Genomic DNA, 25,379 nt, shown 5'->3' on the forward strand with positions numbered 1-25,379 from the left:
TGCAGTGTTTCTGCAAATGGGGCTCATGGAATTTCTGCTCCTGAATTCCAAGGGTACTCGGACTGTACCCAGACTTTCAGAATCAGAATCTCTGAGGATGGGACTATAGAGCAGCATTTTAAGTAAGCAAATCCACATGAGTCTTAAACAGGTCAAAGTTTGAGAAACAGTGGACTCATGCATTATTATAGTGATATGTGTGTGTGTGTGTGTGTGTGTGTGTGTGTGTGTGTGTGTGAGATTGTGCTTACTGCATCCTCCGGATTACAAGAACCTTAAGACTGAAGAGTTTATGTTATCTTTTTTATCCATATCCGTGGCCAGCACAGTGCTTTGCTGTGACATAATGGGCCTTTAATGAGCACCTGTTATGAATGAGTGCATTTTTGAATTTTTCTCTGATAGGTGGACATTTAATGAGACTTTTTTCTATAACTGACATTTTAGTATTCTTTTAAGTATATTACTTATATGTTTGGCTTTAGTGTTTATACTGTAGTAATTTCTAATCTTTTTCTATTTTGGCTTAAGTTGGATTAATGACTAGTTTTGTAAGTAATTCTCTAAACAAAAGGGATTGAGAAGGACATTTACTAAGCTATCACTTTTGCCAAACTGTATTTAATAGGGTTTTAAGTATAACACATTTAAATGCCCTTTAAGTTTGGACTTCTTTCAGTGGAGTCAGAAAAGAAATTCATTCATAGAAATTTGGAAAGTTGCTTCTACTTCAAAGAAATGTGTACTAAAAAGTCTGCTTTTCTTTCATGTGGTCTTACAGTAATTCTCTCTAAAACAGACCATTTGTTTTAACAATCATTTTTTTCCCTGATTGGTTGCTAACATAATTTAAATAAGTTTTTTTCTTTTTTTGTCTTTTGGTTTTGTTTGTTTTCAACTGAAGCACCCAATCCTGCCCTAAAATTGGCAGGATTAGCCTCTGGAATGTTTCCTCCCCCTTAATTATCCTCTCTACCTCTTCATTCCTGAAAGGGGCAGGTTTAAAAATGAATTTCGAGGGATACCACCCAGGAGAAGTTGCACAGATGGAAAGTTAAGCTCTGGGTGGAGGGCTCTTAGACTCCTCACCTATATCAAGGATGTAAAGGCATTAAGAGCAGAGTTGAGAGAATTCATAAAGCGGATTTCTCTGTAGAAAAAGTCTAGTGAAGAAGGCTTCAGTGGGATCATACAGTGAGTGTGGGGTGTGTCTATGAAAGTTAGGACACACAGTTGACAAGTGCCTAACTCCTGTCTGAAGTATCTAAAGGGAAAGATAGCCGTCTGGCTGCTGACAGGTGCGTCAGAGCACTCGGACTGGCCTCACTCCCAGGGTTGTCAATATGAAGAATGTATGTGTCTCCCATGGATCATCATGCAGATCTGTTAGGTCCTGCCTATAGAATCTCTTGGAAGTGAGTAAAGGCCTCTGCACAGAAAAGCCAATGATATCCTGAGTCCTAAGGACCACGTAGTGAAATGCATTCACTCGGGCAAAGATACAGGTGCAGGGAGATCTCCAAAGAGCCCACCAGAAAGTCCAGAGCTGTTTGCACCTGATCCAACTTAGGACAGCACTGGTCAGGAAAGCATTTCTATACTCTTTATTTATCTTCCCTGCCTCAGACGCTGGCATGGTCAGAAATTATAGTTAACAGCCAGTCATGATCCTTCCTCAGCTACATGCTCTCACCTCCCGTAAGTCTTACTAGGGGGAGGAGAGAGGGTTTAACTACAAATCAACTTTGATGTTTTGTCTTGTTGAGTTTGTTTGAATTTAGGTTGAACTATATGAAATTGTTTGATCGTTTTTTGACCTACAAATAGAGCAATTTCACATGGTACAACCTAAAGAAAAAAGAGGGCTTTTTAAAAAGACATTTTAAAACTAAGAATAAGAAAAGCCGTAAGACATTTATCTTTCCATCCAGAGAGAGTAGAAGAATTTCACCCTAAAGAAGTTTTAAAGGGATAATAGGCCAAACAATATTTACATCTAATTATACCTCGTGTGTTCCTGTTTGTTATATTAATTAATTCACTTGGTACAGCGGGTAAAGATCGAATATGATGGCCTACTCTCTGCTGTCATAGATTTGTCATTTAGTAATCGCGAGTATTGAAAGGCAGTCTCAAAGATATGAAACAGTTCCAGAAGAAACTGTCACCCTCACAAAAAAAAAAAGGAAGGAAGAAGGAAGGAAGGAAGGACAAATTTTAAAACTTGCATTAAAGTTTCCATATGACAATTAGTATACATCATTAGGGGAATGCAATAATGTAAGTGATAAAAACATCGACTCTAAATAGCTACTCAAAATTTCTCCCATGTTTCTGTGTGGTCCTATTAAGACTTTTGCAAACAGTCAAGGAACTTTTGTAAACCAATTTTTTACCCAAGACAGAGTAAAGGCTATAAAATTGCTTTTTAAAAAATCACCTATAAAAACAAACCTGAAACACTCTGAGCTCGCCATAAAAGATATGATGGTATAAACATTATGAAGGTCTTATTGATCCTCAATACCTAAACATAACGTTGCTTTTAATAATAAATGAGGATGGTATAAATATGCCAAATACGAGTGCATTACCCTAAATAAAACCAGTAAATTGTGAGGCTTGATATAAAAGTGAAATATACTAATGGAACAATGTCTAGATTGTTCCCATCAAGAGTGTGACATAACATTAAACCAGGCAAAACGAAAGAGAGAAATTAATTAAATTTTAGGAATATTATTTATCTTTCCTTTACTACACATTTTATGGCCGTTTTCCTAGGAGCCTGAAATATGAGGGCTGATTCATTGTTTTGAAGTCTGAAAAGAAGCCTGTCCGAGGCGTGCAGCCATATCCTTGTCAAACAGACTATAGTTTCTGAACACAGTGCTGTGAACCAGGTGAATCTTCTCGCTGGCTAGTCTCCCAGTCTCTGTGGTCCTCCACCTCCATCCATCCGTCATCTGAGTTACTTTTCCAATGGAAAGTTCAGATCCTGGCATTTCCCTGGATAAAAATTCTTCCATCCTTACCTGCTGAATAATATCCAAGCTCTCCAGTGAACTGTAAGACATCTATCACCTAGTCCCTGTCATTCCACTTCCTCCTGCCCGCCTCTCTTCTTGCCCTGCAGCCACACCTGGCCTGGCCTTCCCTGAATACATAGTTCTGTGCTCAGGTGATTCGCTCTGCCTGGAATGCTCTTCTGCACCCCAGGTCCCATGTGCCAGGCCAGCTTCTGAGACTCAGTACAAATGTCACTTGCTCTGTCATTTTCTATGGTTGTTCCACCCATGCTTCCAAAGGAAAATCCCTTTCCCTCTCATGTTCCCATAGCATTTGCATACCCTTCATCCACTGCTCATCACTCTACTGATGCTTTTTGCGTCCGTCCCTCCTAGGGGACTGTGAGTTCCACCATGACAGCGTTGTGCCTTAATCTTTTTATCTATGGATTACTGTTCAGAGTTTCCTGTGCTGCCTAGCACATAAGAGGCAAGTCATTTATGTTGGAGAAATGTAATTCCTGGAATCTTGTATTTCTCTTTGTGTTAAACATCATTATTGTAGTGACCACCATGTCTCACTCTGCTTCATGAAGCCATTGAGCTAGGAGGGACTCACTTGTGGGAGACCACACCTCAACACCCCCTTTATATTGTGTTTCAGGCTTTTCTTTGCAGGTGTTCAACACATCTGGCCCCATTCACCTCTAGTCCTGATTTCTCCCATTGTCTTCCCCCTTCTCCACAAAACTTTAACACCTCCTAGCCTTGCATTTTTGAGCATGGATCAGTTTCATCGTGGCATCTTCCATCAAGCAAGAGGTCAACTGAAGACATCCTTTTCCTAGGATCTACATCTATCATCTACCAACCTTATTTTTGTTTCTGAGGACTCATTTCATCTCCCTGTGAATCAGTCCTGCTCATGTCCCTCTCCATAGTAACAAAGGTTAAGCCAGGTTTCAGCCAATATAGCCTCAAAACGGTTTATGTGGACAGTTAAATTGGATTACAGGATTACAGCCTGTATTACCATCACATCATACCCTCACTTAGCTACGGTAGAAGCATATTGTAGGGCAGGACTCTTGTACCCCTAGTTTGGTAAAAGGAAACATAAAATGGTCAGACACAAAGCCTGAGCTCTTATCAGGCAAGTATCGTGCATCTTAACAGATACACAGAAAACTTTATTGTGATTCCCTGTCATTTCTCCCCTAAGAAGCCATGGATCTGGTCATGTTAATTGTTGAGTGAAAGCCCAGAAACTTAGCTCATGCTGGGCATTAAAATTCAGTTGCTGGTGTTATAATTCTGACTTAACAATACAAGGTCATAATATAATTCCAACTGAAGAAACGATTCTATTCCCTCTTAACTCTTTGCTGCAATATACTTAATAGCTATTTTAACACTTCTCTTTCTCAAACTCTCTTGTCATTCTGTTTTATAAGGAAAAAAGATGAGTGCTTTTTGCAATTTTTACCAGCCATTCCTTCCATGGTCACATTCACTTTCCTCCTCTTCTCAACCCACAAAAGAAAGGAAGCCATTTGGATGATTAATTCACTTTAATTCAGCAGATATTTATGAAGTATCTTATTGATCAAGTATTATGTCAGGTGTCACAGCAATGTCCCTAATCCCAATGCTTTGTCCCTAATCCCAAAAAACTCCCAATTTAGAAATGGGCTAAAATCTTATGTTGGGATAGCTAACAATGCATGATGGTGGGACATAAATATAACAAGGGTGGATGAAACAGATTTAATTGATCATTACAAGTAGGTAACTCTTAATAGTAGAATAAAATAATGTTTTCCAAGCTATAGCTACATATTAAATAAGTTCCTCGCAAAAAAATATACATTCCCTTAAAAAAGAATAAAATACATCCCGTCTTCCAATTCATGATGCACAATGCATGTTTTCATATTAAAGACTCTGGGAGCACTTTCAAAAGAATTTGCGTATGAGTCAGAGTAGAGCTACTGGGGACAGGAGTAAAAGCCTTGCTCCTTTGCACCATTTGAAATTTGTGGCGTTTTTTACTTAATATAAACAGGAGAGGGAGACAGACAGACATAGACAGAGAGACAGGGGGTCCTGCTGAAAAGATACATTTAATTTTGTGTTAATCATTGTTTTCCAAGATTATTTGACTTCGGACTCTTGTTTAAAAAATCATACCTAGTAACTTAGAAAGTTAGTATTCCCTGGAAAAGGGATAGGGGAATATTAGTTTGGGGCTTAGCTGAGACAAAAGTGTAAATTTGATGTTTAGGTAGGAGGTTCTAAGTGTTACAAACCTCTTGTTCACGTAACAGAATCCTCAGTCAGCTGTGTGCCTGGTTTAGGAGATAATGTAAGTCAGCTCTTAGTTCTCTTTGGCCTTAGACTAAAGTTACAACTACTTAACCAAGGCATTTAAACTGCGTCTCCCCAGGGGGTAAACGTATCCCTCACAGTTGTCCCTGAAAACTAATTGTTCCTTCTACATGTGACTTATCCCACCTGAATAAGAGTTTACAGTAACATCTTCATCCACTCTTTTACTGATGCCAGAAGGTACTCTCTCCATTCTCCCTTAAGGAAAGCCCATATCTGAACCAGTTGTTCCTTTTAGCTGCCTTCTCTGCTTTTTTTTTTTTCTATTCAGCAGAAATGCCTAGAATCTTTCCAACTTCACTGCTCCTCACCAGCTCTCTACTTAAGTCCACCCTCTAGGTTTTGAACCATTCCAAAGCAGTTGGCAGCTTCAAGTCAAATACAATGATTGTTGGTTGTTTGTCTTGTCTCAATGTCTGAAATTTGATGTAAATGTCTTTAATGATGATCCTTGACTGATTTCCCAGGCTCAAGACTGCTTTGCTTTCTCCCATTCTACCTTCATAACCTGCCGTCTGCTCTTTCCCTGGGTATCATTCAGGAAGCTGGAGCCTCCTTCCTCCACGAGGCCCATCAGCGTGAGACAGTCAGCTTGCTCGAGATCCTCTCCTGCTTTCTCACCATGTGTGTTCATCACTTTTTATCTTGTCATTTAATTCTCATGCTTATTTGACTCCATCGTATGTGCATATATACACATTATGTGAGTACAAATCTGTTTCACCTGCCTTAAATTATGAACAAAGCTGGGACTGAAACTATTTCTATTAAAAACTGAGTCTCACCAGTACTCAGCAAAGGGTTATGTATGTTTTGTGATTTGATCATTTCCCTGTGATTAAAATTAATAAATGGCACCCTTTTCTGGGGAACACACAGCAGGCCTTTTTCTGTCCAGTTCCTGGGGAAATATGCACCTCGCTGTCAGCCAGGGACCTACACTGAATGTCGTCTTCCTGAGATTTGAGTTCCCACCACCCGCTCTTCTAATTTCCCACACTTCTTGGTATCTCTTTTTCTGCTTATCATTATTTCTCCACTATCTCAGTTTTCTAGTTGCTTATGTGAAGTGTTACAGTCATCTAGTAAGAATGTTTGCGGGTCAGCTGTGAGCAAAGCAAAACAGCGATAAAGGATAAGAAAATACCAAAAGCTATGATGTAGGCCGTGCTCTTTACCCTTGCTTGCCCCTTTCGAACTTATAATGTCGTTGAGAGACAAAGAAATGGTATACAAACTGAGAAGATGGCAGTGCTCACAGGAGACAAGTTTGCTAAGAGTTTAGAGACCAGAAAGCTCAGTACGGGCCATGTTGGCAACTAGGTGGGGAGAGTTTTGCAGAGAAAGTGGGACTTGAGCTGAATCTTACCAAATGGGTGGCATTTGGCTTAGTTGGAGGGAAAAAGAAGGATATTTGGTCTGGGCAGAGTTCATGTTGGGGAGTCCGGAAGAGGAGGAGGAGTAGAGAAGGTAGGGCCAGACTGTTGAGTGACTGAAAGTCACGGGGGTGGGGGGGTGGAGAGCGGGGGATGATTTTTAACCTATAGGCCTAATCTTTCAAGAAGCAGCTGGAAGTTTTATCTACTTTCTATTTTAATTAGGATAAAAGTTCTCTTTTAAAGTATATTTCAAAGTCACTGATGGAGGCAACGCAGAGTTATTGGAGATTTTTTAACGAGGAAGACGTGATAGAAGCAGAATTTAAAGACAGCTAATCTACATTAATATGTGGAAGAATTTGAGGAAAGTGGAAATGGAAGGAGGATGATCAGCAATGGAAAAAGAAGTGATTTCCGTGGTCCAGGTTCAAGGATGTCTAGCCTAGGCTGAAGGAGGAATGTAGAAGCCTAGGTAATGGCTGCCTTAGATACAGTTCCCCAGAAGCAAAATCTGAGAGGAGTCAAGTGAGAATGATTTATGAAGAAAGTGCTTCCAAAAGAAAATAGGGAGGGATTTGTGAGAGCCAAACAGAGCGGCCCCAGAGGACAAGCAAGGGTGTGACTTCAGGTGAAGTCAAGGCATCTGCCTGATCTGAAGAGGGGGCTCCAAGTTAAGTCAAGAGGCTGGTCTTGCATTGCCTGAGCTCAGGTGTTGCCTATGGAGCAGGGCAAGGGGCGAGGAGGGAGAGAATTCCCAGGTACTTCTGACTCTGAACCCTGGAGGCAAAGCAGCTCTAGCAGTCCCAGGACAGCCATCAGAGGGAAGTCTCAGGTGGACTTGCTAGAAGCAAAGTGTACAGAAAGGGTGAGGGAACAGGCAGTTATGAGTCCTCTTATATCCTGACATTTACAAAGAAAAAGCTTACAGAGGTGAGATATATGTTAAGTAGGTAATTAGGTAGGTAGGTAGGTAGCTAGGTAGATAGGTAGATAGATAGATATAATGGATATAAAGCACTGATCTCTGACCAAGGGGTTATATTTTCTGCTATTCCTGGTGTGAAGATAATTTACCCAGATAATCCAGTAGTTCATAGTATGTCCTATACGTGGAAAGTGTGTTGTAAATGTAAAACATGAATCACAGAGCAGCCTTATTTAGTCGGTGTGGCTTCCATCTCTTCTCACATGAATGCCTCCCCATGTATAAATGATACTGACTGTTTTTCCTGAGGAGGTAACAACTTATAACTAGAATGTGATTGAACTCAATAAATGGGAGCAATACACTCATTAGTAAAAAAGTAGTAGGATTGCTGGGCAGTGCTATGGGCAACTGCGTGTGAGATTCATGGTCAGAACTTTAAAGTGAGACCAGTCTACAAGGTATGTGATTTTTGCCTACCAACATTTAGTATCACAGAGTTACAATTATTTGGATATAACAACAGTTGGAATTTAGCCAAGTTAGTTGATGGAGGGGAACAAGATTAAAGGAGTTAAATGTTTGCAAGTAAATGATTATGGTGATGGATCACGGAATCTAGACCGGGTACAAAAAACAAGAAGGTAAGATCTATGAATTAATTGGTAATCTTAATGTAGTCGAGGGATTGATGAATTAGATACACTAGGTAAATGAGCCGAAGTTATGGTCAGAGAGAAGAACATTTGACCTTGAGTTTGAGGTGCTACAATTTTTCCAGATGACAAGGTCAAGGCTAAGACCTTGGGAGCGGGTAGCATAGGTGAGCTAGAGGAAAAGATGACTAAAGTCGAGAAAGTCAAAGAAATGAGAGACCAGGGTGTTCCATAGATTTGTCCAAGTAGTAACATGCCCAAGAATAATGACAGGAGTGACAGTTTTCAAAGTTCTTTAGCCTCCTGCTTAATCAAATATAAACAAAGGGAAATAAAAACAAAACCAGCTCTGTTAGTCGTTCTGAATGGATGAGCAATTAACCTCCACAGCAACATTTATTCACCCTGGCACCATAAATTAGGCATAATGATTATCTAAGTAAAAAAATATTTTTCTTTTATTTACATTGAAAATTTATATATACAAAGAGAATGTCAAGCCTACATGGTTTCCCTTAATAATTATTCAGTGTCTCCCTGGATTACTAATTAAAATCTGTTAGGGTCATTGGGAAGAGAATTTTAAATCTCGTCAGAGAGTAATAAGTAACTGTGCATAAGATTTAGTTATGTCAGGGAGTAACCAGAACTGGGCTCATGGCAGATGCTAGTAATTCATTCCAATTAGAACAGCACATGGTCTTGGGACAGATGGTGACAGATATCAGGTGAAAGGTATGTTCTTAGAAGGGCAAGGCCAACCTGGACGTGAGTAGAGTAGATTTCGTGTTTATTTGGCTTGTGGGGGAGCCTTATCTTACACTTACATATATTACCTAGTTATTTCTTATTTATCTTATATCTGACTAAGCGACTGGAAGGAAGGATTCATTCCTTACAGAAATTCCATTTCTTTTTTAAAAAATATAATCTATTTGTTTGTTTGGTCATATTTTCTAATGTATCTCTGTTATTAACTACCTAGCTACCTGAATTTAGCACAAGCTATCAAGGTGAGGTGATTTGAAAATGGGGAAGTCAGTTATGCTTCAGTTTAAAAAAAAAAAAGAAAAAATTTTAAATTAAAAAATAAAAGAGAGGACTGACGTGGGAACATAACTCTATATGCTGAAACAAGTGAGTTTACATCTATAAAGATTTAACACAAGCACCTAAAAACAAAATATGACTAGAAAAAGAAGAATAAAAACAGAAAATGAGGGGGCCTGGGGGAGGTAAGTCTTTGTTGAGAGGAAGTAGAGAGATGAAGGATACACACCCTAGACTAGACCCCCTTCTGCCCCTTCATTATGGGAAGTGAGTTTTTTAAACTCAGTTTCCTCATTTATAAAATGTAGTACTAATTCCTGTTACTGTAATTTGAATAAATTAGGAGAGAAAGCTGAAAACAGCAGTAAAAATATAGGATAATAGTCTTATTCAGGCGTGGATGGTGGCATAATTGCTCCAAGATGTCTAGTATACTCCAGAAGGTAGCTTGGAAGTGATAAAGATTATGTTTAATTGGGGGTTCTCTTATTTGTTTCTGCAAGTGCCAGAGTATGCTTTGGTTTCCAAAAAGACCTAGCTGTGGAATATATCTCTAAATCAGACAAAGATTTAAGCCTAAAGATTTCTGACAACAGTGAGACCAGGGGAGGCTATAAGGTAGATACAGATCCTTTGTGTCATTTGGAAATAGGATCAGACTTGGAAATAGGATTGGCTGTACAACTGCAACTTAACTAATGAGCAGACCAGACAATTGCCTCGGAAGGAAGGCAGCCCTATCTCAAATTACTTTCCCTACCCAAGAAATGAAATGTCTAGAATTCCTACATTAAAAAGACCTTCCTTTGGGTAAGGAATTCTTTTGAGTCCCTTATTTTGGGATAGGAAGTTTAAACAACAAGTAACTTCAGGCATAATTCTTGATACAAATTAGTTTATTGGTTCACATCAGCCATCCAAGGAGGGTGCAGAAAAATGGGCATGGGGTGGGTGCGGGTACAGAGTAAAGGAAATCGAATCTGGGGCACTTCACCTTCCAAATCATTTTACTTCATGGGGGCTCTGCAGTTGGCTGCCAGTGTTACCCAACCTGTGGAAAAGAAGGAATGAAAGGAGAATGGAAGTAAGAGAGGGAAGACAGAGAGCAAGGAAAACGAAAACTGACTCAGGAGAAGTGACGTGACAGCTGAGCTACAGAAAGCACGAAGCAAGTGTGTGTCCATGCCAGACATACCCCTGCTTGTTAGTCTAGCTTCATCTTGCTCCACTGTCCTGTCCCAGCGGGTCCAGGCTCACTGGCCTTTCTGTTCCTAGAGCACCTGCCTCTTTCACATCTCAGCTTCCTCACAGGCACCATTCCCTTTGTGTGGACCATATCCTCCCTGTCAGCCACCACCCTCCCAGCCATATCTTTGTGTGTGTGTGTGTGTGTGTGTGTGTGTGTGTGTGTGTGTGTATTTTTATTGGAGTATAGTCAGTTTACAATGTTGTGTCAATTTCTGGTGCACAGCATAGTGATTCAGTCATATGGGAACATACATATATTTGTTTTCATATTCTTTTTCACCATAAGTTACTATAAGATAGTGAATATAGTTCCCTGTGCTATACAGTATGAACTTGTTGTTTATCTGTTTTATATATATTATATTACATATATAATATAATCTGCAGATATACATATATCTGCAAATCTCGATATGTTATATATATATATATATATATATATATGCAAATCTCGAACTCCCAGTTTATCCTTTTCCACCCTCCCTGTTAACTATAAGTTTGTTTTCTATGTCTGTGAGTCTGTAAGTACAACTTTTGAAAGGCCTTCCCTTAGCCCCCATTTAAAATTCGGCTCCTAGCTTATACTTGCTAATAATAGCTTTTCTGTTACAGCCCTTTGCACAGTTTGCAATTGAACATGTGTTTGAATGATTTTGTGTTTAATCTCCCTTCTCCTCTAGTGTAGAAGCTCCATGAAGGCAGAGGCCACGTCAGTGTGTTTCATGTTCTAACCGCCACCCTCACCCCAAGCCTACAAGAGTCATTCAGTAAAAACAGTTGAAGAGATAAACCAATCATGTGAAGTTTAATAACAGCACTCTCACTTGTGTAAATGGCAGTGATCACTGCTGTCGTAGAAAGATTTGTGCCCTGATAGAGTTTTAAACTTGCCTGAAAGACTAAAATGTATTATTACATCTGATCTGCATGTTTCAACTAAAGAAAATTGAAACAGGGAAGATTGCGAGGTGGATAACTCACAGTGGTTTGGTGTTTCAGGTTGGAATCGTACAGTATGGAGAAAACGTAACCCATGAGTTCAACCTCAATAAATACTCATCGACGGAAGAGGTGCTTGTTGCCGCAAATAAAATAGTCCAGAGAGGTGGCCGCCAGACCATGACAGCCCTTGGAATAGACACAGCCAGGTATGTGGATAAAAATAAACCAGGGTAAAAGACTGTGCAAAACTAACCACTTATGATCTAGCCCTTTGGAGTATTAACTGAACAGTTACCTTAGCAATATTTAAAGCCATCTTTAAAACTAAATTCAGCTGATCAGCTGATAGTTATAAGATCAAGTTTTTCTATATTAACAATCTCACCGCTCTCCTTATCTTTCCTCTTATTCCAAGGCTTTGATTGATGGAGAATCAGTCCAAGAAATCACTGTAGTCTACTGCATCACGTTCCTGGGTACCAAGACATAATATTATATTTTCCCTTTATTCTTTGTTTTCGGCTTCAAGGAATCTCAATTTTTAAAAATGGATTAAAATTAGTCCACTTCTACTCAATATATATTTATATCCTAATATGTCTATAATTTCACAGCATCTTACAGATTTAGGGTTACTGAAGCCCTCAAATAAGAATTTTTAAGAGGGTAAATCAAATGTTGTACTATTTGAAATCATTTTCAGTGAAAAGATTGAAAGAGGTGGAAAGGATTTCATCATTTGTGCACTCTCTCTTTCTTCCTTACTTTCTCCAGATTCCCTCTAATTCACATCCCTTCCTTCCTTCCTTCTGCAGTCTCCTTCATAGAGTATAATCCACCTTGTGGTTGAACTTCATTCTGTAAGAACCTACAGGACTGTGCCTTTTTTTTTTTCAACAATGTAGAACATTCTCTTTTCTGTATTTTTTCTGATCTCATTCAGCGCTTAACTCTTGCTGTTTCTCCCCTTAATCATCATGAAAACTTCTGAACAAAAACTAAATAATACCAAAATCACAGGAAATCTGATAAGCAGTTTGACTAATGTCAAGGATCCTTCTGTTAAGTGCCTTCAACTTCTGGACTCTCACCTGATTCTGAAGAGCTAATTCCCATGCTCTCACTTTGCCTGCCTGCTAAGATCAGTGTTTTAAGGGGGCTAAATTAGTTAATACGGATACTTGAAAGGATGGGTTGGATTTTCAAAATTTTAAAATTTCACGTGCAGCTTTAGACTCATAAATGTTAGAAAAGCATGTGGTTCTAGTTATATGGGGCCCATGAGAAAATAACCACAAACAGATGGGGTAATTTTACATTCACCAGCCAATAGGATCACCAGTTTGCATGCACAAAAGGGCACGTGTTCAGGTGTGCTGAAGGCACATGCTTAAATAATTGACTGAAGGTGACCGCACATTCAAAGGAAATCAAAATGTTCTTTGAAAGGTCCGAGTATATAGGGAGCTGTGCGTTTTCCAAGGCAACTGCTTAAGGATGAATATTCATCTTTGAAAACTAACTGAAGAAATGTTCTGGCTGCTTTTGCTCCTGCGTAATTACCACTCTAAACACCACGTCCGTATATGGTTTCTGCCTATGTGGTTCACAGAGGGTCTGGCTGTAGGACAGAGTTTATGGCGTTTTGTATATAAATAAAACTCCATAATATGACTACTAAGTACCCTTCTTGTATATTAGTTTTTCATGTCTAAGTTTATTTTCACTTGTTCTTTATTCCTTTCAGGCAAGGCCAGTTGCAAACAATATATCTAATTTTTTAGAATCCTATACTTCCATTTTCAGTGTCTCCCAGTTCAAAACATTTTTGTGTCCCCTTATCCCAAATTTCCTTTCATTTCAATAGGTTCACAAGTGTTGAACCGTAAGGCCTGGATTCTCCTGTCCCAAAGGAAGGGATTTTCCTGGGATATGTTAATATTTAAAAGCAGGCAGAGAGGTCAATGCTTCATTTAAAGAAAGAATACTGATTGGTGGTAATTGGGGATCAAGGGCAATTTGCTGAAGATATTTGAAACAGAAAGTATATACTCAAGAGTTCTGCCAATGCTATTCATATACAGCCAGCCCTGGTTTCAAAGCTACCGGACTTTCTTTAAGGAAGGTCTTTTAATCTCCCCTTCAGCTAATATCCATTCAGTTATGGCCTTGATCTTCAAGGGCATTAGAAAGTTTTGGTGGTCCTCTAAGGAATTAGAACTGTAAAAAGGATCGAATCTCCTTGTCTGAACTTCATTTAAAGACTAGCCCTTTAACATCTATTTTCATCTTTGTGCATATCAAGCAGTCAGAAAATCTGTATGTATACTGTAGAGGGCAGAGATACACAGTTTCCTAGTGATCGGTATTTTTTAAAATAGTCTTTTTTCTTTTGCAAGTTTTACAAAAATTTGAAAATACAGAAAAACAGTACAACAAAATCCTATGTACGCATCAAACAGAATCAACAATTCTTAACATCTTGTCGTATTTGCTGTAAGTCCTTTTAAAGGAAAAAATAAACACAGATGAAATCTCTTTGCTCAATCACCAGGATCCTCTCTCCCTCACAAAGTACCCACTTTTCTGCATTTACTGTGTATCTGCCGTAGAACTAACGTGTTCTGTGACAAACTGCTGGAAGATTAAAGAGAGCTGTTTCTTCGGTAGATTCCAAACTGCAGCTGTTTGTCCTTATGACCAAAGTAAAATTTGTAAATGGACTATTCTGTACAATGATTGCTACATCTTATACCAAAATCTAAAAAATATTATATGAAATCCATTCATTGTTTCAGTCCTAAGTGAAAAGTACTCTTCCTTTCCAAGACTCTAGAGAGAAAAGTGAGTTGAGTGAAAGAAAATAATAAAAAGAGGGAAAGGGTGCCTCTGTGTGTGTGTGTGTTTGTGTGTGAGTGTGTGTGTGTGTGAGTGTGTGTGTCTGTGTGTCTGTGTAAAAGGCATGAAACAAACAGTTGTCAGTTTCCCCTATCTTCTACTTCTTTCCATAAATGCTTATTGAATTAAATCAAAATTCCATTCTTTGACATTAGTTTCTAGCATTTGTCCATGCCCCCTCCTCCCACCCACCCCCAGCAGCCTGTGTCCTAAAACCTTATTCAGACCAAACTTTTCATAGCTACCCTGACCCTCCTTGCCCCATATCGCCCTGCTCTGTCACTGACTCAGACCACTGCCATCTGCAGTCTTTCATCCCTATGTCTGAATTTTTGCCCCATATCCCAGCATACAAATATTCTGTTTTCTCCCACACCCCCTCTGCAGCTCAGAGGATTTCCAAGCTGTTCTACGAATGTCAGAGTAGGTGTAGGGGAAGTGAGGACTAAAGCAGAAGAGGAGACCTGTGGAGCAAGGAAAGGAGTGTTTACAGAGAAAGGAGTGGCTGGGAAAAGATTAAAAATCTGAACTTCTCTCAATCTGACTTATGCTCCAGTCACTCCCCGACCCTGTTGAAGTTTTCCAAAGAATGACAGGCTGCTGCCTTTTGTTTCTGGAATAGATAGTGATTAGCCAAACAGTAACCTCTCCATCATCTGGAGTAAATCTTCAGCTATTACAAATAGCAAGCGCCATGCCTCCCAACTTGAACAGTGGGCGTGATCCCGGAGGGAAAGCAGTGGGCTACCTGGAGTTGGCAGCGTCTTCATGCTGTTTATCACTTTGCCTAACCCTGCAGTGGTGTTTTATTTGCTTCTCTTTTGTTCCTGTGATTATTTCAGGAAAGAGGCTTTCACTGAAGCCCGGGGTGCCCGAAGAGGGATTAAAAAAGTCATGGTGATTGTGACTGATGGAGAGTCCCATGACAACTACCGACTGAAACAGGTCATCCAGGACTGTGAGGATGAAGGCATTCAGCGGTTTTCCATAGCTGTAAGTACCGGGCTGGAGACGGCTTTCAGACTCCGGTGTGAAGAGAAGAGCTGAGCACAGATCATGGTTACTTTCTGGAAGTTATACAGACAAGCTTGACAAAAAAAAGAAACTTCTCCATTTGGAGGTCAACTCTGTGGGGGTAGGATTTTGTGTCCTTGGTGCCCAACACAGTGCCAGGCAAATGGAGACTCAACAATCACTGAAAGAAAAGAGGGAAGGAAAGAAAGAAAGGTAAAAGGAGGGAGAAGGGAGAAATACATAAGAGGAAGGAAGGGAAGGTGAGAGGAAGAAAGGGACAGAAATAGGGAGTGGAAAAAAGGAGGAAAAGAGGAAGAGGGAAAAGAGGAGTGGAGGGAGGGATCAAGAGAAGAGGGAGAAAGGGAGGGAGAAAAGGAGGGAGGAGGAAGATGGAAACTGAAGACATGCTAGGGAATAAGTAAAAACTGCCTGCTAATCAACAATTTCCCGTAAACTGGGGGAGTGGAAAAGCAGGATGTGACTCTTACCGTAATTTACTGTAAGTCTACAATGATATTCCCACGCCTACAGCTCTTTGAGTTGCAGGGAAGAAGCAAAAGGTCACCCAATGTTTTGTCTAGCCTGGGCAGTCTACGCTGGGACTTAGGAGAAGGGTGCCTGCTGTGGCACAGCTTTCTTACGGGGTTCTGTGGTCATGGGTGCTCCTCTGCACCAGCCACCTCTTGGCGTCACTGGTGACACAGAGAGGGATCAGGAGATAGTGCCATTGCTCCTGCACTCTGTACGCAGCCATTCCCTCTCCACTTCATAACCCCAGACCGTGCTGCCTAAGTGAAGCGGCCCGCAGCTATAGAAATACATTTTCTCTAGAGTTGCGTTTAGGGTGGACAAGAAGGGCAAAGGATCAGCAAAGAAGAAACTTCCCTTCATTCCATGGAAAAAGTAGCCTGCCCTTAATGACGTAGAAAATATTACATATAAAGTATTTGTGCTCTTTGTGAGCAAACTTGTATCAATACAAAGCAGTCTGTTATTAATAATATATGTCCCTCGGGAGGGTGGGTATAGCTCAGTGGTAGAGCACATGCTTAGCATGCATGAGGTCCTGGGTTTAATCCACAGGACCTCCATTTAAAAAAAAAAAAGAGTCTAAAATATTTTTTAAATAATAATAATATTTGTCCCTCAAAATGCAAAAAAAAAAAAAAATTGTAAGAGACTGTCTGAATACTTTATAGCCCTTATTAGTGATTTTTTTTTTTGTAAATCAACTTCTAATAGTTCCATGAAATCAGCTGACTCAGTTTTCATGGTGCCACCCCACGAAGAGGGACATTCAGAAAAAGAGACATAAAAATTCCACCTTTTTCAAACATGGAAAAGCAGTTAAATTACCACTTATACAGCACTTTGTAACCTACAATGGCTTTTCATACCTGTGTCCTAGGTACCTTTCTTTGTCCCTCATGGCACCCCCAAAGAATGTAGGGCATCTTTCGCTTCCCCATTTTATGAATGAGGAAAACAAGGTCCAGCAGGCCCTCGGCTGAAGACCACATGGCCAAGTCCAGACTCTCCCATTGACTCATCATATGACCCACTGCCCTGGGCTGGTCCTCCCCGTTTTCTCTCATGCTGCCACCGGTCTCTCGATGGTGCTGCAGAGCCATCATCACCTGTGTCCATTTGTTCCCAAGGGCACCACAGTCCTTTCCATGTCACCACTCTGCTTTTCACCAGAACAAAGAAGACATCAGCACAGAGACACTAAGCATGTCCCATGATGTGTCACAATCTTAAACAACAAAGGACTTGTGGACATTTGCCAGAAATGAGAAGCAGAAGGGTGGGGGTGGGGAAAGGGCAGAGGAGAACTATATTTTGGAGCCAGAAAGACCTTTGTTCAAATTCTGCCCTTGCCATGTGCGGGCTGTGTGGCACTGGGTAAGTGACTTCATACTCCAACTTCCTCTATTAAATAGAATAATACCATTTCTCTTTCTCTGTCTCAGAGAATTGGTGAGACATGACTGTGAAAACATCTAGCACAATGCAGGCTAGGCAACTAATAAATATTATTTTCCTTAAGGATCTTTATCTCGAGGAGTTTGCAACCATGATATAATAAAAAAAAATAGTGTTGTCACATTAGAAGGAACCTTAGAGATAAATTATGTTGCCCCCCTACTCAGAAACCTTCAGATTTTCCCCCAGAGACTAGAAAGTCTTAATATACATTGATTTAAAAAAAAAAAAAGTCAGGGAACAAAACATTTCAGAACTCTAAGAGTACAATTGAAATTGTCTTTCAGCAAAATCTTTTATTTATAGTAAGTAATAACTGATATCGCCCACAATCGCTTTTCAGCATTTAGTCAGTGAGATTTCCTTCTTTCCTTTCAAAAGTGAAAGACAGCCAATTGTAGGTAGTGAAGAAAAAGATTCATCCCTGATGAAATCCCAGAACACACAGTTGGCTCACTGCTCCCCTGGGGCAAGGGGACTCTACTTATTTTATAAACAAGATGACTAGGTTATAAACAATGATAACTTCTGACTGCAACATTTTCTTTTTCATTTGGGGTACAAGATGTAACAGAAAAAATTAAAACATCCCATTATATCTTTTTCCTTTTGTTGTTACTTCTGTAAGTTATCTTTTGCCAACTATTATTCAATACATTATTACCTCCCCTGTTACTCTAACTATTTGGATCTTTTCCGTGGCTGAGAATACTTCCACGTGGTCCAGGCTTCACGCAGAGATACCGTCCACAATTGGAGTCAATGCCTGGTCTCTTTAGTATGCAAAGCTCATGAGTGCTTATTTGTCGCACACAACTAGGTATCAAAGGTGCCATCATCTGTTTGCCCTCCCCCAGAGAATACAGTCTAGCATTTCAGGCACCAAAGATGTGGGCCATGAGCATCAGTAGCATTGACAGCATTAGGAAGACTTCAGTGGAAAGTTTCTATCCATGGACTGCTTCTTAATTTTAAATTAATCTTATACCAATCTTACATTGTATCTGGCCACAGATTCAGTATTTCTTGCCCTTTCTCATCATTGTCGAAGCATGGCCCACTTTATTTGTTTCTGTGTTTATAATGGTACCTGCATACTTATTTTAACAACATTATAAGCATCCACGGACATACTACCCAAAATGATACCCTAGCTTGGTCCTCTGACAACTTACATCTGACCACATTCACCACTTGCCTTCCTCCACCTAGTAACCATCAGCCCAAATCCTACACTTACCATCTCTTGCTCTTTCTAAACAGTCTTTTGATAGCTGTACTATCTGAAAAAAAAATTTTTTTAAAGGGTTCTTTATTTTTAACTTTATAAAAAGACTATCATGCTGTATACAATATTTCAAAACTTTCAAAACTTAACTCTTGCTAAGATTCCTCCATATTTTTCCATAGCATGATAGGTCATTTAATTTTTCAAAATTGAAGTAACACAGTGAAATGTAAAATTTCAATGTGAACACTGTGTACAAAGTGAACAACTGATGAGTTTTGACAGTTGTACACATCCACATAACTGACACTGTAATTAAGACAGAGAGCATTTCCATCAAACCCAGAAAGTTCCCTCGTGCTTTCTTTCACTTTATACTCACCTTCCACAGCAACCACTGATGTGACTTTTGCCACCATAGCTTCGGTTGCCTTTTCTATTTTATATAAACGAGATCATACAGTCTCTGCTGTGTAGTGTTTAGCTTTTCACTCGACATAGAAATTATCCGTGATATTTTCTGTACTAGTGATTCATTCTTTATTTTTCTTACCCATTATATATACCACAATTTGTTCTACACTCTACTGATTATGGGCACTTGGGTCATTTCCAGTTTGGATTATTATAAATAATGGAGCCATAACTGCTGATTAAAAAAATATAAAAACCAAGGTAATAATCTTCAGATAACACTTGCAATGAGGTAAAAACGAAATATTTCTCTCTTATTACAAAAGTAATGTTCTTACTGAAAAAATTATAAAAAAAATTAAAGCAAAAATAAGAAGGAAACACAATCTAATAGAGATAAAAATAATAAATTACAGGACACATTCTACCAAATTTTTTCCTTAAAAATCTTCCCATTTTTCTAAATGTCCATAATGCCATTTTCTTAATGCCATTTTTATGCAATTAAAAAAATTGAAATGCCCTATCTGCATATTGGGGTTTTTTTTTTTTACTTTTTTTGTCTTTTTAATTTACATATGGGGTTTTTTTTAAGATTTTTTTCATTTACTTTAACTGGAACATTTTCATATTCATTTCTAAATTTTAAGAAATGTTTACCTTAACAACTAAATTTTTAGGAAGAAAATGTACAAACCATTAAAAAAAAATTAGTTGGGCTTCATCAAAACTAAAAAAGTCTACTCTTCAAATGATACTGTAAAAGGAAAAGACGATATACAGACTGGGAGAAAACGTTTGCAAAACACATAAAGGACTTGTATCCGGGATATATACAGAGTCTCACAACTAAATAACAAGAAAATAAACAATCCACTTTTTTTAACTAGCAGGAGATTTGAATAGATACCACACCAAAAAAGGAAATACTATGGCAAATAAGCACATGAAAAAGTCTCAATATCATCAGCCATCAGGGAAATGTAAATTAAATGAGATGCCACTACACACACCAGTAGAATTGCTATAACTGAAACAAGCAAGCAAAGAAAAAAACTGATAATACCAAGTGTTGTCAGGGATGCAAAGCAACTGGGTCTCTCATACGCGGCTCGTGGCAAAGGCAAAATGGCAACATGGAACAATTACTCTGGATGACAGTTTGGCAGTTTCTTATAGAGTTAAACATACACTTACTGTAAAACCCAGCACTCTCATTCCTAGATCTTTACTACACACAAAAGAAAACATATGTCCACACAAAGACCTGAGTACCAATATTTATAGCAGCTTTATTCATAGTCATTTCAAACTGAAAACAACTCAAACATTTTCAACAAATAAATTATGCATCTCTACAATGGCATCCTGCTCAGCAATACAGAAGACTGAATTAGTGATCCAGGTGACAACATGGATGACTCTAAAAGCATTATGCAAAGTGAAAGAAGCCAGATTCAAAAGGTACATGCTGTGTGATTCCTTAAATTTAACATTTTGGAAAAAGCAAAGCTATTAGGACAGAAAACAGATCAGTGTTTGTGAAGAGTTAAGGGGAGGAGGAGACTGACTACAAAGGGGCAAGAGGGAAATTTGAGGGGTGAGATATTCTAATCTCCACGTGGTGGTAACACCACTGTACAGGCTTGTCAAAGTCATAGAATTGTACATCTAAAAGGGGTAAACTTTACTGTATATAAATTTTATCTCAATAAACCTTACTTCAAAGAATAAACTAAATGTTTGAGAAAACCTACTAGAATATCTAAATTTTAGTTAATTTTAGCAGATAATTCCTGCCTCTCTTCCCAAATAAAAAGAAAGCCCTTGTCTTGAGCATTTTGTTTCAAACAGGAATATCCCAATTGTTTATTTTTTAGACTGCCAAGTTAGATTTCTACTTAGTCCCAAACATCTGTTTCAAAAATATACATGTCTGATTGCCCTTTGGTAAGATTTTCAGGAAATACTGCCTATTCAAGATCAAGCAATCCACTTGCTTATTGCTTTTGCCAGCAAATGGTGATGTCACTGGGATAATATCAGAGACATTCAGAAACCATAACAGTACTTTTGAACTGTCAGATTTTAACGATACAACTATTAATAAACAGGGACACAGGAATGCAAGAGAAGAAACTTTCATAAACATACAAGATTGCCCTTTATATTTTTCTACAGCAGTTAACAGTATGTAACGGTTAATACTAGGGCATCTACATATTCTGAAAAGTATTTTTCTAAGTATGTGGAAGCACATAAAAATTGCATTATGCCACAGTACTATACACTCTCTTGTTTATCAACAAAACGCTTGTCATTCATGTTTAACATACAGAATTTTAAAAATGTTTTTGCCGTGTTTGTTGTGTCTTAGATTCTTGGCAACTATAGGCGTGAAAATATAAGCACTGAAAAATTTGTGGAGGAAATAAAATCAATTGCAAGTGAACCCATGGAAAAGCATTTCTTCAATGTCTCTGATGAACTGGCACTAGTCACTATTGTTGAAGCTCTGGGAGAAAGAATATTTGCCCTGGAAGGTATGACTGTTTCCTCATAAGCCTGAGCGTTCTTCTTAACAATTCAAATGCACCGTGATGGGTTTTGCTGTTTATTTCTATCACATAGCTAATGTGTTTTTACTGGGTACAACAGCCACCATGGAATAATACCCTATTATATAAATCTATCATTAAGAAGGCTATTTCACATAGCACTGTGTTTGCTGGAAGCTCTCTTTATAAGTACACGGCACAGCTGATGTGAGAGCCAGATGCTGACAATGGTCAGTGTCGGGGCGCAAGAACAAAAATGTGCCCGTGTGTTTTATTCCTTTTCTGCAACACAGGTTTAGAAAATGGAGGCACTAACTCAAGTCTTTGTTTTTGTTTTTCACTTTGGGCTTCTATGGGACGGTTTTTATACAATAACTTCTTTTTTCATTTATTTTCTCCTGTTTTGCTCCTTGCCCGTTTTAACGGTCTTCGTGGAACTCTGCCTCAAGACCCAAGGCAGCGAAACATTAGTTCACTGTATTTGTAAATTTTTTCTTTTATTTTAATGGCTGTTTTCCATTCAGAAATTCCTCCACTGTCTTAGGTAGAAGATGTCAAGGAACAAATTACCTTGGAACTAGATCTCCCCTGACAAAAAAAAAGAAGTTTTCAGGATTGTTATGCCAGGCAAACTGAAAAAGCCTGTTTCTTCACATTCTCTGATAATCTGGAGACTTAGAGAATGTGCCCTTTTTTCTCAACCTAGGATGAGAAACCACTAGTCAGTTCCGCTCCGAGGCTGCCTGTGAGCACAGGACACACCAAGGACTGTTGTTTTTCAACTTAAACATAGAACTTTACAAGGACCTTCTCAGTCTCCCTGATATGACCTGATAATAGGAAATACAAAGATAAAATGGGAAAGAGACATAACTGAAAAAAGGTGGACCATTTTGATTGAGCATTGTGACTGGGAAAAGTGACTGACAAAGAAAAGGTATAGAAAGGAAAGAAAATGATTTACAGTGATAGCTTTCAAACTTTTATTGGCAATGATTCATGATAATGAATATATTTTGCTTTGTTACACAATGTACACATATGTATACATATAAAAATAAAATTTCAGGAAAAAGCTTTATCATCTGCAATGCACTCTGATAATTCCTAATCACTTCTGTTCTATTCTTTTTCTTTTTTTTAACCTTTTTTAGCTGAGGTATAATTTACAATGTTGTGTTAGTTTCAGGTGTGCAGCAAAGTGATTCAGTTATATATGTATTTATATCTCTGTGTATATATATATAAAACTGAATCACTGCAACTTAGGTAGGTTATTACAAGATATTGAATTACAGTTCCCTATGCTATACAGTAGGTCCTTGTTGTTTGTCTGTTTTATATATTGCAGTGTCTATGTTAATCCCAAATTCCTAATTTATACCCCACCTCCCCTTTATCCTTTGGTAACCGTAAGTTTGTTTTCTATGTCTGTGAGTCTGTTTCTGTTTTTTAAGTAAGTTCATTTGTATCATTTTTAAAGATTACACATATAAATGATAGCATGTGATAATTGTCTTTCTCTGTCTGACTTACTTCACTTAATGTGATAATCTGTAGGTCCATCCATGTTGCTGCAAATAGCATTATTTCATTCTTTTTATGGCTGAGTAATATTCCATTATATACACACACCTGTATACACCACATCTTCTTTATCCAATCATCTGTTAATGGATGGTTAGTTTGCTTCCATGTCTTGGCTAGGGTAAATAGTGCTTCTATGAACATTGAGGTACATGTATCTTTTCAAATTAAAGTTTTCTCCAGATATATACCCGGGAGTGGGATTGCAGAATCTTATGGTAGCTGCATGCTGTAAGTTTTGGATCATTGTGTTTTTGTTTTCATTTGTCTGTAGGTATTGTTGATATAGATATTATTACTTTTGTCTTTTAAACTCCCTACTAGCTTTGTGTGTGGATGATTTCCTAACTTTATTGTATGTTTGCCTTTATCAGTGAACCCTTCCATTTTTTAATTTTCTTGTTTATAATTGTGGCTTTTTCTTTTCCACCTAGAGGAGTTCCTTTAGCGTTTATTGTAAAGCTGGTTCGGTGGTGATGCATTCTTTTAGCTTTTGCTTGTCTTTAAAGCTGATGATTCCTCCATCAAATCTGAATGGGAGTCTTGCTGGGTAGAGTATTCTTGGTTATAGGTTTTTCTCTTTCATCACTTTAAGTGTATCATGCCACTCACTCCTGGCCTGCAGAGTTTCTGCTGAAAAACCACATGATAGCCTTATGGGAGTTCCCTTGTATGTTACGTGTTACTTTTCCTTTGTTGCTTTTAATATTCTCTCTTTATCTTTATTTTTTGTCATTTTCATTATAATGTGTCTTGGTGTGTTCTTCTTTGGGTTAATCCTGTATGGGACTCTACACTTCCTGGACTTGCATGACTGTTTCCTTTCCAAGGTTTGGGAAGTTTTCAGCTATTACCTCTTCAAATATTTTCTCAGGCCCTTTCTCTCTCTTTTCTCCCTCTGAGAAACCTATAACGTGAATATTAGCATGCTTGATGTTGTCCCAGAAGTCTCTTAAACTGTCCTTATTTCTTTCTATTATTTTTTCTTTTTTCTGTTTGGCAGCAAGCCCCTCTGGCCTTCAAAGCCAAATGTTCTGGGGGATCCTCTTCCTGGTGCCAGACCCCAGGCTGGGGGCCCTTATGTGGGGCTCAGAGTTCTCACTTCTGTGGGAGAACCTCTGCAATGTAATTATTCTCCAGTTTGTGGGCTGCCCACCCCAGGGGACATGGGGTTTGATTATATCATGAGTCTGTCCCTCCTAGCCATCTCATCGTGGTTCCTTCTTTATGTCTTTAGTGGTAGATCTTTCCTGGTATATTCTGGTCTTTTACATCTGTGATTGTTCTGCAGTTGTGATTTCAGTGTGCTCCTGAGAGGAGGTGAGCTCAGGGTCCTTCTACTTCACCATCTTGGCTGCTTTCTCCAGTAGTGTATTTTTAAAGAGAGGCTATCTCAGCAAGGACCATCCAGGCTGCAGGCACCTCTATTCTCTTTCAATTAAAAACAAATGCTGGTTATGACTCACTCTGTTGATTTCATGACTTGACCACAACCTCTAAGTGGGAAGTTTGTTTTAAGATGACAGGGGTCCTGAGTCCATCCAGACTGAATTTTTCTGGTTTCCTTTTGCCCTGGCTCCTTTTCCCCTCTGCCTTTAGAAACAGAGCACTCACCTTATTTATCAGTCTGAAGTCACAGCTGCTTCTAGAGAACTTGGCTGTCCTATGTTCTGTGTACAAGCCATTTTTAAATGGCCTTAGTCTCACAGCAGCCAGCCTGTATCATTTACTATTAGGCCAAATTATGAGCTTAGCTGGCCTTAAGGAAAGATCGTAGGTTTTCCAAGTCATTGTGCACTTTTGATTTTTAATAACATGGACCAGATATAATAAAACAATCTGCAAAGATCATTTAAAAGAAAAATTACTTAGTTACAGTAGATAGTTAAACACAATACAGTCTCATTTCTAAATCTCATCTTAAGGAAGCAAGAAAATATGACCTAAGACTTGTAGAAATGAAGCCTGTATCAGCTGTTGGGTGGGGGAGGGGTCAATTTGCCTTACATGACATTTTCAGATTCTTTCTAACCTAACCGCACTGTGAGTTAAAGGTTATAACATTGGAGTACATACATATTCCAAGAAGTCTTCATAT

General features: G+C 38.7%; 1 protein-coding gene across 2 annotated transcripts in view; it reads left to right on the top strand.

Annotated features, from left to right (window-relative positions):
• ITGA1 (integrin subunit alpha 1) overlaps nucleotides 1-25,379 on the top strand; it is a 152,864-nt gene that overhangs the window by 71,288 nt on the left and 56,197 nt on the right. For both annotated transcript variants that reach the window (XM_032471957.1, XM_006185916.3), the window contains 3 exons: nucleotides 11,654-11,802; nucleotides 15,337-15,487; nucleotides 21,514-21,679. In XM_032471957.1, the coding sequence (XP_032327848.1) occupies nucleotides 11,654-11,802; nucleotides 15,337-15,487; nucleotides 21,514-21,679 (466 nt within the window). The remainder of the gene's footprint in view (nucleotides 1-11,653; nucleotides 11,803-15,336; nucleotides 15,488-21,513; nucleotides 21,680-25,379) is intronic.

The sequence above is a fragment of the Camelus ferus genome, chromosome 3, assembly GCF_009834535.1.
Source record: "Camelus ferus isolate YT-003-E chromosome 3, BCGSAC_Cfer_1.0, whole genome shotgun sequence".
Classification (NCBI taxonomy): domain Eukaryota; kingdom Metazoa; phylum Chordata; class Mammalia; order Artiodactyla; family Camelidae; genus Camelus; species Camelus ferus.